This window comes from Volvox carteri (genome assembly GCF_000143455.1).
Source record: "Volvox carteri f. nagariensis unplaced genomic scaffold VOLCAscaffold_82, whole genome shotgun sequence".
NCBI lineage: Eukaryota > Viridiplantae > Chlorophyta > Chlorophyceae > Chlamydomonadales > Volvocaceae > Volvox > Volvox carteri.
The window spans coordinates 403,700-416,583 of NW_003307625.1; the positions used below are offsets into that span (position 1 = coordinate 403,700).

A 12,884-nucleotide genomic window follows, 5' to 3' on the forward strand; every position below is an offset into this window, starting at 1 on the left:
TGCCTGCCCTGCTCATCCACCCGTGGGAAGCATGCATAACGGTAACATTCCGATGGCACGGCCTCGAGCCCATGAGCCTTTCCGTTTGGTAAACTACCGACAGCACGCGCTACCTCCTCCAAGGTGAAAGGCTCATCCAGGGTGCTAGCTGCCCGTGCCCTCCTGTCCATGACAGTCCGACATGGCTTGCCAAGCACCCTCTCCCAATGGGGGCCCCCAAAAAATTAGATATAGTCAAGGAGCCGATGTGCACCTGCAACACCCGTCTCCCCAACTCCTGCGTTTAACAAGGTGGCAAAGTGATCCCAAAATACATGCAAGTCGTCAATTGCACAACGTTCCCTGAGTTGCCCTCCCAAGGCCCGCCATAATGCGTGCTGATCGTGCCTGCACCTAACCACAAACTCATGCTTCTCTCTGCATCACAACTGCTTGGGCACAGCGTTTGGCACGATTCATTGCGTTACGTGCCTTGCAGAACGCTTCCCAGAAAGGACCTGGCTTATTCTCGACCCTGCCAGGGCCAAGCCGCACCCTGCAAGCAAGCATGTGTTGCCGGGCGCTTTGGCATTCCTCATTCCACCATAATACACCATCCGCAGCTTGCATACCCTCAGGCCTGCGACCCACAAATACTTGAATCATCACCATACGCATTCTGAAGCTATGCAACCTTCTGCTCCAGCGTCTTGCAATGGGTGGACTGGGTGGACATTCAAATTGTATCGGGTTTAAGCTCCCGTAATATCGTTGAGGTTGAGTGCAAGGAAGCTGGAAAAACATCCGGCATGTTTAATATTCTCCTTCCAACACGTTCAAGCTGCATATTAAGCACCAACTTGCCCTAACCAGAACCTTGTCAGAGCAATTTCCAAAAGCGCGTAACGATTGGTGGTTAAAGTGAGGATCCTGTCGTAAGAGGTGTACGGTGCCTCACTTTGCGAGGGGGAGGGGAGTGGCTCGGAATGAAAAGTTCGGCGTACAAGCATACGCAAAGCACTAACCTTGCTGACTTTATGTCTGAAGGCAGGGTAAATGGTTATGGGCCCCTGCCTGCTACTTCCGTATTATTTTTAATAGTTTGCTTTGCGTCGCACGAGCATAGGCTGTTTTTTTGCATTTATTATACAACGACTCGTTGGACGTGTTTCATTAAACCACGTTTAGTGCAAGATGAATTTCGTCTTTAAGAACCTGCTTGGTGCACCGTATCGGGGAGGGACCCTAGTAATTCACAATAATGAATTATTCATACCTGTCGGAAACCGAGTAGGCCAGGTTCGTTCTTCTACCAAAGCGAACAGTGCCGCCTGGCGGCCGACAATCCCATGCCGGCAGGGGCTCTTCCCCCAACCTTATAAATGACGGGGACAAACTTTAAATCACAGGTCAGCCTGACGGAATCCACCACCCATTGCTTCCCCTTCGAGAACCTGACGCAGGTGCGAAGCCCAACCGGCACTTTCCCCTTGTAAAAACAGTGAATCCAGCAGGTTAGAATGCTGCTTCGAGCATACCCATTAATTTCATTAACCATCGCAGATTCGGGTAATCTGTCTTAGTCCTGTTGGAGGGCTGCTTCTGTCCGTTGACAAGGATGGCCGCGCTCTGCTAATCAACTGGAAGCGGAAGGTCCTTCTGCACCACTTCTCCTTCAAGGGCCCGGTGGCCTGTGCCAAGTTCAGCCCTGACGGCAGTTACCTTGCGGTTGGAGTGGGCCGGCTGGTGCAGGTGCGTGCCGCCGCTGCTGATGGTGCTGCTGGGTTGATGGGTTGGTGACAATGTTCCCCTCTCCTTTTCTTCCCGCCCGGCCCTAGGTGTGGCTGAGCCCCTCCCTGGACAAACAGATTAACCCCATGCAGCTGTACCGCACGTACGGCCAGTGCCATTCGGACGTACTGGATCTAGACTGGAGCCCGCCGTGCCAGGGCTCCCCCGCCTCGGGGCCGCCACTGTACTTCATTGCAGCTGGGTGTCGCGATGGCACGCTGCGTGTGTTTTCTCTGGATCCAATCCCCGGCTACGATCCCCCGTGTCTGGGGGGCCACAAGGACGGAGTGCTGGGTGTCATGTTCGCCAGCGAGGAGATGCGGTCTAGAAGCGGGGTGAGTGGGGGAGGAGGAGGGGGCCTTGGGGGTTGTTAGAGGAAAGCAGTTGGGGTTCACTGCAGGAGAGCTGTAGCACGACATACATTCATACATATATACATACTGGGGGAAAATGGTAGATGACCCTCCGTTCCTATCTCCCTATCTCCCCCTCCTTCAGGATGTGGTTTCGGAGTCCCCGCAGTCCTCCCGCCTCCCGCTCCCCCCTGGCGGCCCCCTGATGTACTCCGTGTCGGCGGATGGAGCGCTGCATTGCTGGACGTACGGGGCCCCCGAAACCGCCGCCGCCGCCGGCAACCCATTTGGGAACTTGGAACATCACGTGGCGGCGAGGCGAAGGGCGGCGGTGCTGCAGAGGCGGCAGGGGGAACAGTCCGTGGAGCTGTCTGGAGGACAACAGCGGCAGGAGGGGGAGGAGAGGGGAGAGGAAGAGGAGGAGGGGGAGCGGGAGAGGAAGCGGAGGCGGCAAGGCGGTGGGACGGGGAAGCCGCCAGTGCCAGAACGAGGAGGAGGGCTGGCAGGCAGTTTCCCACTTGTTGCAGGTGGGGAAGGGCAGGGGGTGGCGGTGTGAGGGGGCCCGGTAAGCGCCCCAACAGTCTACCAAAAGATGCACCGGTTTGATGATCACTCCACTTGGTTTGTGCTTTGAACTTGTACGGCAGTCCTCTTTCCCTACCTTCCCCGTTACCCTGGACTCATACGGCAACTGTTTTTTCTTGGCATCATCATACGAATCCCGGGCCCCTGCGACAATTTTATGTTCCTCAGTCCCCTCCCGTTAAACATATCCCATCTGCTTTCAAGTTTACTAACCAGTACTTGGATGACCTTTTGCCCCTTGGCAATCGACACCTCACGCCACTTCTGTTCTATTATCCCAGCTCGGTTGGTGCCCATGCCTTGCCCGCTCTTGAATCAGATATCCCCGAGCAGAAGTATTCTAATGGCAGGACCCCTTTTTTAAATATCTCCTTGCGCATTCTGTCCATAATAGCTGTAGTTGGTATGACACCCACTTGTTTGACATGTTACAGCAACCTGCCTTCCATCACGTGCGCCTCTCTCGTTTTATGCATTCTTCGTCTTGTGTCAATGAGGCCGCCAAGCGCGATATTTTTATTAGTCAATTCCGTTAGCACTAGCCAATTCATTATTCCAGTTCCATTAGCCGTCTGCAACGCATCATTACTAATGTACTAATTTTGAGTCTGTTGATTGCCTTATGGCCCAGCTCATTGCTCAGGGCTAATCCCCGGCGTCGCCTTGAGCAATAATGCGCTCTTGGCTTTTCGTCTGGCCCCAACTTTTTAGTCCAACGCCGAAATGGCTACAATGTGCTTTTAGGAATTCGCAGTTCCTTAACTTCCCTCTTACATATAAGCAACTCCTAGTTTACTTTCCAATGGCCGTCGACTTGCCCGCTTACCCTCTTTCCTGCAACCCTAAGGCACTATGAGCCTGCATGCACATGCCCTGCGGGCTGGTGGGAGCCAGATGTGTCCCCGGCCCGCGCTCATTCCCTTTACCCGGTCTCGGCAAAGCTTCAATGTTTTGCATTTTTTTCTTTTCGTTCCTTCCCATGCATTCTCCTGTAACTTCTACATTGCTTACTTCTACGATGCTTGCCCTTCTTCGCTCCCGGAACCTTGTTCTTAATCCTTGTACGACCCTGTTTTCTATCATTCGGCTTTCCATTTAAGGCTTCTTCTTTTTGTCCTATACTCACCTTCCCTTCATAATAGTTTTCGATTCAGCAGTTCTTCCATTCAGCAGCACTTTGCATGCCTTCTCCTGTTCGGTTTCTTGCTGCTCACAAACCATTTTCCTTCCTTCCGCATGCCCTCTACCCGCTGCCCTTGCCGCTTGTGCCGCCTGGCCAGGTGAATCCTTGCGGTCCCAATCTTAGTCGTTTGTTTCATGCGACGCCTGCGACCTAGCTGGGTTGGGTTAGTCGGGCCAGGGGTGTTTTAGCTGGGAGGTTGGAAGGAACAATTGCATGTTAGCTAGCAGCGCAGCACAAAGTAATCAGCAAAGTTCTAATTCACTACTTTCGCTGCCACGTCGGTGCAGGCTGTCCGATTACATGATAATACACTTTCCGATACCCTTTCTTTGCCACTTTAGTTTTATACGGCTTCTGTTCTTCTTTTTCCTTCTTTTCAAAGACTTTCCTTTCATCTAGGCGGCTAGGTAGGTCATCTGCGTTTTTCGCCAGCCTTCTTTGGACTTCGGACTTGCCCGCTAGTCATGCGTCTCGCAACCCAAGCTGGCCACGTCGGCGCCAAAATTACGCAAGCCATCACTGGTCAGAAAAAATTCTCCTGCAGCATTTCTCTTCTTCTGGACTACCCATCTTTGGTGTCTGCTCCATTCGCCAGTGGTTCGTCTTACCCCCTTCCCCACCACCTGTTTAAACTTCCCCGCTGTGCTCATTGCAAGCCACTTTACCTGCTGGCTTGGTGCACGCTCCCCCTATCCATTGGATCAAGTCTCCTACGGTCCGCCAACTGCTCTGTAACTGCCATCACATGGCGTGCACCTTCCCAGCCTCGGATCTCACCTTTCTGCTCAACTCCCCTTGTTGCTGTTCCTCTGCTGACACCCTACTCTCCTGCTTACACACACAGATGGGCCATGTCATGTCCACATCACCCTACCAACTTCTACCTACCACCTTTCATTTCCTCTGGTCCGCTGATGCACGCTACCGTTGTCACCGCCCACCTTCCTCCACTGTCTGACCTCTTCACTGACACTTCTGCTAATATCCAAATACATGCCCAGCACCAGGAACGTCAGCGCGGCCTCCCTAACGGCACGTTTAATCCCTGGACCCTATGTCCCCTTACTCTCCTCCATCTCGACACCCACCCGTACCCTACCCATTTCACCTGGCTTGTCCTCAAAGACCATGACCTCACTGCCTTCTGTCACGCCATACGAGCTGTTTTGTCACTGTCACCAACAAAAGCGTCTCAACCCTCCAACTTGTTAAGTTTTTGGCGCAGTCCTGCTTACATGACCTACTCGATCACCCCCTTCATTACCAACCCATTCTCCCTCCTGCACGCGATGCCCCACCTTGGGGAACTTATCTCGCACCCTGGCACACCTTGGCCTCCGCTTCCACTCCTCTTGTGTTAATGGAACCGCAAAGCGCAATACCTTCATTAGCCAGCTCCGTGGATTACAGCACGTCATTTTGTCCAGTCTATCGCCAGCCTCACGGCACAGCTTATCGCTCAAGGTTACCCGTGGCGTCGCCTTGAGCTACAATGTGCTCTTCAGCCCTTCTTCTGGCTGCAACTGTTCTTACTGCAACACCGTAATGGGTCTGACATCCTTCCTCATATTTGCAACCTGCTCCCTACCCTTTTGCGCAACTCCTCTTCTTCACCCTTACCATAATATTCCTTCCCCACATCTTAGGTACTACGGGGCTGTATGCACATGCTCCTAGTGCGCGCAGGTTGGCGGGAGCCACATGTGGCCCCGGCCCACCCACATAGACTTCTCCTACAAACTGCCTCTCCTCCCATTGGCCTTTCTTATGCGGCCTTGCCACCCCAGTTCTCCATTTCCACCTTCTTTGCGGTCCTGCCCGTGTACTCGTCCATTGCATCATCACGTTGTCAATTCCGTCATGTAGTATGATGTGTCCTCGGTCGTCTTGCGCTGACTTTGCATTCCTGTTTTCTTTTTAATCCCTGCGTTTCTTCCGTTTTCACATAACTTCTTTAGGGCTTCCTTTTTCGCAGTCTTCCAGCATAATAGTCCCTTCCAGCGGCATTCGCATGCAATCTTTCCTTCACCGGCCGCTACTCACAGCCGTTCTTCCTTTCTGCCTCGCGTGTGCCCTTCTGCTGCCTGGCCGCCAGGTGGGTCCGAGGAGGTTCGAGCTTTGTCGGTGAATCGCGTTGCGTCGGTCGGCTAGCCGGACTAGGATGGTCGGGTCGATCGGGTCGGGCGCGTGTTGGGGGGTGGGAGGAGCACATGCATGTCACCAGCAGCTTATTACCAGTTTATCAGCCAGTATTGGTCCAACCTCGTCAATGCCGCAGCCAGGCCGGCTGCCTACTTGATTCCAGCTCACGTCATCCCTTTCTCTTCTCACGTCAGTTTTATTACTCTTTCGCCGCCTCTAAACCAACCCTTACTTCCTTACAGCTTCGTTCTACTGTTTTTCTTTCGCTCTTATTTTAGTCTTGGCGGCTAGGTAGGTACTTTTCCGCTATCGTCATCACTACATCATCGCGAGGGCTGCTTCTTCACAACTGTCGACTGGTCAGTTATGCTTTCTTTACATCTGCCGCAGCAGTCTTTCGTTGGCAGCAGCTTCATTCGTTCGTGGTTCGTCTGTCCCCCCTTCCCCTCTCCAAGGCGGCAAATGGTACCTCTCCGCGAAGCATTACGTGGCCGCCAGCGCGGCCGCCCGCGTCACCTGCTGCTCACTCCACCCGCCCAGCGGGACCCTGGCGCTGGGGTTCAGTACGGGGCTGTTCGAGGTGCACCAGCTGGTTCCGGAGCCCACCCGGCTGCACACCCTGTCCATAAGCCGGGAGAGGATCACCTCGCTGTCGTTCAACCACACGGGTGACTGGCTGGCGGGTGAGGGCTACGGGGGCTGGGTGAGGAGGGGGCGGAGCAACCGGTGGGCAGGCGGGGTTTGCATCGAAGTTTCGGCGGGTTATAGTCTCCCGCCAGTGTGTGACGTTGCTTCTTTACTCTTTGCATATAGTACCCCCGCTCTACCGCCTTTCCCCCCTTCCCCCCACACGCGCACACGCACATTCTGCCCTATGTGTGCGTGTGCGTATTTACGTACTTATGTATGTGTGTCTTTGTGCAGTTGGTTGCGCCCGCTTGGGTCAGTTGTTGGTTTGGGAGTGGCGCAGTGAGAGCTACGTGCTCAAGCAGCAGGCGCACCAGCAGGACCTCACCGCGGCGGCCTTCTCACCGGATGGGGCCATGATTGCTACGGGGGGGGAGGACTGCAAGGTAAGGGACCGGGGTGTGTGCGTGTGTCTTGGGGGGAGGAGTGCGAAAAGGAAAGGAATTAATTGCCGTACGAGTCGAAAGTTGCCAATTGCTTGAGTCGCCAAAGCCACCACGCAACTTCCTGGTGGCTTTACCGGCGTGTATGTGTTTGGGTCCGTCGTGTAACCCGTATAGGGTATAGTGTCCCGAAGAAGGGACGGCGGGAGAGGGTTCTGTCATTGGGTTTGAGTCCGGGTGCTGGTGGTGGCCCCTCTCCCAACTCTCCCTCACCACACAGGACGCCATCCTTTATTTATTATGCTAATATCTATCTAAATATGTAACGCCCCGCCGCACCAGGTCAAGGTGTTTCAGCAATCCACGGGATTTTGTTTCGTGACGTTTTCGGAGCACACCGCGCCGGTGACGGCGGTCACCTTCTTACCGTCGGGTGCCGTACTGCTTTCGGCCTCCCTGGACGGCTCTGTACGGGCGTGGGACCTGGTGCGATACCGCAACTTCCGTACATTGACGTCACCGACACCTGCGCAGTACGGCAGTCTGGCTGTGGATCCTGGCGGCGAGGTGGTGGTGGCGGGTGCAGTGGACACTTTTCAGGTCCGGTGTGTTTGTCGGTGGTGGCCGGGGTGGGGGTGGGGTGAGGGGGGATGAGGGGGGTCCGATCCTCGCTTTACTTTCCTCCGCCTCAACCTCGACTTGGATTTCCTACATTCCTCCCCCGCCCTCCCCGCCCTCCCTCCGTTCATTTCCTCTCACCCCATTCGCATCCTCCTATGATGCCTTCTTTCCCCCCTCTTTCTCCTCCCCGTCCTCCGTACGACAGATTTACGTGTGGTCTCTGAGGACGGGTCGTCTGCTGGACGTCCTATCAGGTCACGAGGGCCCTATCACCGGGCTGGCCTTCTCACCCGTAACCTCCCTACTAGCATCGGCGTCATGGGACCGTACTGTACGGATGTGGGATGTGTACGACAGCGGTGGTTCCGGATCCAGCGATGTCCTGGATCACCGTCACGACGTGTTGGCAATTGCCATGCGGGCGGATGGGCGGCAGCTGGCGGCGGCGACTGCGGACGGATCCATATACCTTTGGGACCCCGTGGAGGGGGAGCTGCAGGTATGTAGTACAATGTCATACACTGCAGTATACTATGGGTCTCACGACTCATGTGTTTTGAGGGGGTTTTCCGGCGGCGCTCGGGTCCTGTGACCTTATACTTTTTACCTCGCCAGGCGCACCACCCCCAACGCGGGTGGTGGTGGTGTGGTTGGCAGTTGGTACGGTTGCAACAATTTGCCCGCCCGCCCCCTCTATCACCTGCTTTTACCCCCCCCCCTCCACACACACACATACACGACCGTCGACACGAACAAAAAGGGCACCATTGAGGGACGTCGGGACATTCGGGGGCCCCGGCTGGCATCCGACCGCCGTACAGCCGCTAACTCCTCGGCGGGTGCGGCCTTCACCTCGCTGTCGTACTCGGCGGATGGCGCCTGGCTGTTGGCGGGAGGAAGGGCCAAGTACGTGCAGCAAGGGAGGGGGTTGGGACGGGGAGGAAGAGTGGACGGGGTTCTGTGTCTTTGGTTTTTGTGTACGTGTGTGTTGTGTATGTGGCTGGTTGTTTCCGAGTTGGGTGGGGCTCGTGAAGCCGCGAAGTGGTCGGGGGAATGACGAGGAGGGGAAGAGAAGAGGATGGCGCTGTACGGCACAACAAACACCCACACAAGGACGTCGGTGGCCTTTGATTCATGCATGCGAACACACATACGCACAGACATATTACATACATATGTACAGAAATACGTACAAACGAACCTGGCTGCAACCACCAAACCCCGGGCACCCGGCACACCACGAATCCTCCAACACACTACCGCAACCATCACCAGCCGAGCTTGACAGACTGCGCCTGTACCTTTTGTATATTTACGACATGTTGAACGGCAGATATATTTGTGTGTACGACGTGAAGGAGCGGCTATTGCTTCGCCGCATTCAGTTGTCCCACAACCGCTCTCTGGACGGCGTGTTGGACTGCCTCAACACCAAGGACATGACGGATGCGGGACCGCTACAACTCATAAACCGGGTGCGGTGCTGTGTGAGGGTTGTTAGTATGCGTGAATGGGCTGGGAGGGGGGTGCCCGGAAGGGACGGGGGTGGCCATGGGTGGGTGGGTGATAAGAGGGCCCCCGTAGCTGAATCAAGTGGGGAATGAGTCGGCTGTCTTCACCAGTTACACCCCCCCCGCCTTCAATTGGCCAACACGAGCATCCCTGCATTGTGTTTGTTTTTCGTGGATGATTCCCCTCCGGGCTCTTTTCCCCGAGTGAGCTGGGTCGGTATTGATCTTGTCGAAGACGGTGATGACGACTTCGCGTTGGTGTTCCCTGTGTACCTTCCTCCCCCTTTCAGGATGACCTGGACGAGGCCCTGGACCTGATGCCGCCCGCCACCGACCTGGCAGCAACGGCAGACCTGACAGGAACTGCCACCGGCAAGCGACCCGCACTTCGTTGCCGCTGCGTCGCGCTCTCCCCCACCGGCCGCGCCTGGGCCGCCGCCACAACGGAAGGCCTTATCCTGTACGGCACTGACGAGGGGCTGATATTTGACCCGACGGATCTTGAACAAGATGTGACGCCGGGTGCCGTACATTCATCACTCGCCGCAGGTGCGCACCTGCGCGCGCTGCTGATTGCATTGCGACTCGGCGACCAGGAGCTTGTACGGCACGTGTTGCTGATGACACCGCCGGGTGCCGTAAAGACAACGGTGGCAGGGCTTCCTGCCGTGTTTGTTCCTGCGATGCTGGGCACGCTGGCGGAGTGTGCGGCGCAGTGTCCTCACGTGGAGTTTGTACTGGCATGGATTCGTACATTGTGTACGGCACATGGGCCGTTGCTCAAGGCCGCCGCCGCCGGCAGTGTCGGCGGTGCAGCTCCTGCCGTCAGGGTGGCATCTGGCAGCGGCGGAGCCCCCGCAGCAGCGGCACTGATGGCCGTACTCCGTTCCTTACAGAAAGTCTTTGGGAGTTTGCACGGGGCCTTGTCGGCGGCAGCGGAGAGCAACATGTACTCCCTGGAGTATCTCACGACGATGTCGATGTCTTCAGCAGCCCCCACCGCCGCCATTAGAGAGACGGGTGATGATGGGGGTGATGTGTGGAGGGTTTGAGAAGGGGAGGAAGAGCCGGCGGAAGCTACATGGTTGGCCCGTTGGGGCGTTTGAGATGCTTGGGAGGTGGAGGAGGAGGTGGTAGAGGTGGAGGAGGAGGTGGAGGAGGAGGAAAAGTGTGACATGCAGAAGAAGGACACGGCTCCAGATACAGTGAATATGCTCAGGTGTGACATTGTGCCACCGGAAGGCTCCCGCGTTGATCCCGTCAATGAGCTTTTTTCTATCGGTCCATAGGGAAGTCCGTATAAGTCCTGGTGTGTGTGTGGTTGTTACAGTGGGCTCCAGACTCCCGAAGACTAGAGCCATCGGGCCAGCTGGCCTTGCACTGCAGTAGAGACTAATATACCAAAAGATTATCACCTCAGATAATTAACCTCTCATCGGTAACCGCTCTCGCGAACATAGCAATTTGCCAGATATAATTCTCAAGAAGGGGTGATGTGCGCCAACGGAATCCCAACCTTTTCGTGGAATTCCTAAAGCTGCGAAACCCTGAATGCGGCCCCAAAAGTCAACAATAACTCGACAAATTGCTTCTTCCGTAAGGGAAGGACCAGGTAACAGTGCCGGGTTGGTTTTCATGTTTGCAGCCATATAACGTCTCCCATGCTCCATGGCTGACACCGCAGCAAGAGCCACAACATCCCAAACACATTGTTGCACTGATTGTGGGGCTTGGATAAGCCAAAGTTGCTCCCTTGAGACTGGCAATCCTATTGAAAGAGTAAGTTGATCTGCTATTGCCTGTGCCACCGGACAGGCCCAGAAATGATGATAGCGAGGGGATACACCTCCCACTGAACCTATTGGATAACCTCCACAACCACATATCGTTGGGCGCGACATCCTAAGATGGGAATTTCCTAACATAGGCACTCCATCAACCGCGAGACGCCACCAAACCTCTTTTTGTTCATTTTCCCACCGTTAATGAAACCATAAACGATGGAATGTCCGTTGCAAAAGAAGAATAGCTTCATCCAATATCTCAGAAGAACCCGTCGCCTCTTTGATGAAAAGGGTATGGGCCACACGGCGAGCCATCGAAAAAGGTGCAAGTTGCATATTAGTCGCTATTTTAACGGATAAATGTTGGAATCGGATTGGAGGCCCTACATGTAACAAAGCTTGCAGTTGGCAAGCAGTTGCGAAAAAGGAAATTATCCAACGATAAAGGTGGTATTGATAAATACCGTTTGGTATTGGAAGATTATGAATAGTTCTTGGATGTACCGTTGGTACGATACCGTTGGCCCGGTGAGCCAAGGGCCGCCTTAGCGGCGTTACATTCCCCCCCTCTTGAATGCGAACCCGTCCTCGGGGCGCCTTGAGTGAGGTGGATAATTAGGGTAGCGGTACGCCTTTTGCGTACAGTTTTCCATGGTAAGCGCGGATTGCCTCTGGGCATCCTTGGTTGCAGTCCTTTGCGGACTCCCAGGAGTCGTACTCGGGGCCCAGTTTGTGCCACCTGACGAGGTACTCCGTGGTGATGCGGCGCCTGCTGCGAGACTGCCGGTGGGCGTGGATCTCGTCCACGTACCACAAGGGTTCGCCCTCAGCTGCGGGAATCGCAGGTGGGGGTGGCGCGTTGCTGCCAGCCTTGTAGGCTTTGAGTTTAGAGACGTGGAATACGTCGTGCATGCGCAAGTGCGCCGGGAGCTGTAGTCGAACCGCGGCTTCGCCCACCTTGGCAGTGATGGGGAAGGGGCCGATGTAGCGTGGCATGAACTTGCCAAGGCCTTTCGTGTTGGGTGCCCGGAACGTGAAGTTCTTGGTGCTCAGCAGGACTTGCTGTCCAACCTCAAACTGGGCTTCGCGGCGCGTTTTGTCCGCGTATTTGGCTTGGCGCTGTTNTGCGGCGTCGAGGCACTTGGTGGCCATTGTAACCCGTTGGGTGAGGCTGTCGGCGATTTCATCTGCCGCCGGATATTTGGACTGCTGCAGTGGCAAGTCGTGGTCGTGTGGCAGGGACATGGTGCGTCCGTAGACGATGTAGAACGGTGTTTGTCCGGTGGACTCGTTCTTGCTGTTGTTAATGGCGAATTCTGCTTTTGGCAGCCAGTCTTCCCAGTCCGTGAGGTCAGGACCCACGTAATTACGCAGGACCTCCTGTAGCACGCGGTTCGCGCGCTCGGTTTGACCATCCGTTTGCGGGTGGAATGACGAGGACATGAGCTGTTTTACGCCCAGTTGCTTGGCTGCGTTGCGCATGGCTTGTGCCGTGAACCGTGGGTCACGATCCGTGAGGAGCGCGGTGATTCGACCATGTTTGCAGATGATGTGGTTTACCAGCATCTTTGCGAAGCCGATGGTGGTGAGTTGGTCCGTTGTGGGCACCAGCGAGACCATCTTCGAGAACTTGTCTACGAAAACGCAAATGGCTGTGTTGCCAGAAGGGGTCTGCGGTAGGCTGGTGATAAAGTCGCAGGAGACCACCTGCCATGGGCCCATTGGGGTGGGCAGGGGTTGTAGTTTGCCTGCCGGCTTTTGGTTATCGGGTTTGTTGCGTTGGCACTGCGGACATTCGTGCACGTAGCGCTCGACGGCATTGTACATGCCAGGCCACCAGAAGCGTTCGGCAACTGTGTGCAGTT

The 12,884-nt window shown here is 55.4% G+C and overlaps 1 protein-coding gene across 1 annotated transcript; it reads left to right on the forward strand.

Moving 5' to 3' along the window:
• Positions 1-1,173: 1,173 nt before the first annotated feature.
• Positions 1,174-10,287, forward strand: VOLCADRAFT_68766 (uncharacterized protein; the record flags this gene model as incomplete). The annotated part of the gene is made up of 13 exons (XM_002957902.1): positions 1,174-1,278; positions 1,389-1,442; positions 1,543-1,731; positions 1,818-2,105; positions 2,293-2,581; positions 6,489-6,716; positions 6,958-7,106; positions 7,446-7,703; positions 7,930-8,223; positions 8,485-8,630; positions 9,058-9,199; positions 9,526-10,010; positions 10,080-10,287. The coding sequence occupies 13 exons, from the start codon at positions 1,174-1,176 to the stop codon at positions 10,285-10,287; spliced, it is 2,835 nt and encodes a 944-aa protein (XP_002957948.1).
• Positions 10,288-12,884: the final 2,597 nt, after the last annotated feature.